Consider the following 2160-nt stretch of genomic DNA (forward strand, 5'->3'; position numbering starts at 1 on the left):
GTCCGGCGAGCCCATCGGGCGCGGGCTGCAGGTGTACAGTCCCTTTCAGTGCACCGTCTCGGTTTTTGGGAGGAGTCAGTGTGCACCCGAAGAGCAGAAAATACCCTTCCCCTCTAATAGTTTACTGCTAAGAAGAGGGAACGGTCCGTTGAGCGTGGAAGCATCTCACACAATGGGGGAAAACGGTTCTCAGCGGACCACCCCTGTCTTCCTCCACGGGCGCCGGTTAGATGGGTTAGATGGAGGCCCCCAGAGGAAGCGGCAGATCGGGAGCGGGCCCGTTTCCCACCGGAGGGCGGAGGGCAGCTTCAAGGTTACTCTCTATTCCTTTGGGCAGAATCGGAAGCAGGGCACGCTGGTCTTCGAGCGTGCGTGAGCTAAGTAAGGGCAAGTGTGGGAAGGCCACACACTGTGGCCTGCAACAGGCCCCGTCCTGTTTGATGCACTGCTTCCTGTTTGGGAGGAGTGTCACACATTTGTGGACGGTGACATCTCTCTGGAAGAAGAGTAAGTGCTAGATCAGTGGGACGCCTTGCCTGCACCCCCTTTTCTGGCCTAGTCCAGGGCCTTTACTGACATTAAGGCCAGTTTTGACTTTTCTAGGGAGAGGAAATCTTTGGGGGAGCCTTGCTTTATTCTCCTTGTTATTATCGGCTGTGTGGTGGTCTTGGCCCCACTCACTCCTAGTTCGTGGGCAGCAATGATAGAAGTAGCTGATACTTGAGACGGACAAGCCTGGAATCAGGTCCTTCCATCAGGCTCTGCCTGCATTGACTAGGTGACCTTGGGGTTCATCTTCATCTGTTGCAGAGGGCTTCTACATCTCTCATTTGACTTGGTTCCGTCCAGCTTTCCCAGATGGGAAGCAGGGATCTCCACTGCTCCCTGTGTGTGGAGAGGGTAATTGAGTTCTGGATATCCAGAGCCTTTGTAATTTCATTCAGCCACTAGAGCCTGAGTGGCAGCGCCTACCACGTCTGTTTCCAGACTGGTGTTTTTTCCACTGCGCTCCCTTCAAAAAGGAGATACTGATTTCAGTTTATCTGTGGAAGGCCGTGCGTTTATTTACTTCATGGGGATGATGAATAGTCAGTCAATACATATTATCTTTTAAAAGCGGCTTCTCACCTGAAATCTACATAATGTTATTAACTGTTACCCCAATAAATTTAATTTAAAAAATAATACTTATTAAAAATAAAAAAACACCTGAAATTTATTAGCCAATGTTAATACATTTAATTTAGTAAATTAAAAGTAATCATTATGAAAAGGAAATAGAAAAAAGCATCTGAAATTTAGATAATGTTAGTCAGTGCTACCCCAATAAATTAAATTTGAAAAATAATTATCAATAAACACAGTTTGCAAGAGTCGATCGATTTTGGATAGTTTTAGATGCTTCCGTGCGTGGGCTTTTCTTACCCATCATGCTTTCAGGGCTCCCCCTTGCATATTCACAATTGCATATTGTCTCCTGAGTGGCCACCTTGGCTGTGGGTCACTTGTGCAGGATACCTGCCTGAGGTGAGCCTCCAGTGCCCAGCATAACTGCCGGTGGGGGGGTGGGTATGGGGCACCTGTGATGAGGGCCGTGATCACAAGGGCTTGGCCCAGAGAAACCTCACGACATGTAAGAATGGACTCACCCTTTAAGGACATTTGAGCTGACACCCTGTGTTGAAAAAGGAGCCTCCTGGCCTAGGACTGCGGGGCCCATGAATTTAATGAGTTTCACCAGATGCCTCCAAGGAGCAGAGTTCCCTGAGGGAGGGATACTGACCTGGAAAATTTGGTCCCTACCCAAGGGGGTTTCAGGCAGGGAGAAGATGCCCAAACCCCCACCATCCTGGACAATTAAGAGTGGTCAAGTGCTTTGGGCCCAGGAAGGAGGTATCCAAGATGGATAGGGGCTCTAAAGGCTGGGGAGGGCGGTGGTTAGAGCCACCTTTGCAGTCCTAGGCCTGGGTGTGAATTCTGCTTCTGCCACTTGGCTGCCTAACCCTTCTGTGCCCCCATGCTCTCATGGGTTGTTCTGAGTGTTTAAGAAAAGAAAGTGCATCTAGCGCCTGCTGGAATGACTGGCTCATTGTAAGTAAATGGTAACTTTTTTTTTTTTTGTCCAAAATGTGGGACACAGGCTCAGGAGGCCGACAGCCT

General features: G+C 49.2%; 1 protein-coding gene across 1 annotated transcript in view; it reads left to right on the plus strand.

Moving 5' to 3' along the window:
- Nucleotides 1–172: 172 nt before the first annotated feature.
- ACOT7 (acyl-CoA thioesterase 7) overlaps nt 173–2160 on the plus strand; it is a 90339-nt gene continuing 88351 nt past the window's right edge. The window contains exon 1 of the mRNA XM_023535621.1: nt 173–372. Coding sequence (XP_023391389.1) covers nt 173–372 — 200 coding nt within the window. The remainder of the gene's footprint in view (nt 373–2160) is intronic.

This window comes from Pteropus vampyrus, unplaced genomic scaffold (assembly GCF_000151845.1).
Source record: "Pteropus vampyrus isolate Shadow unplaced genomic scaffold, Pvam_2.0 Scaffold142, whole genome shotgun sequence".
NCBI classification, from domain to species: Eukaryota; Metazoa; Chordata; class Mammalia; order Chiroptera; family Pteropodidae; genus Pteropus; species Pteropus vampyrus.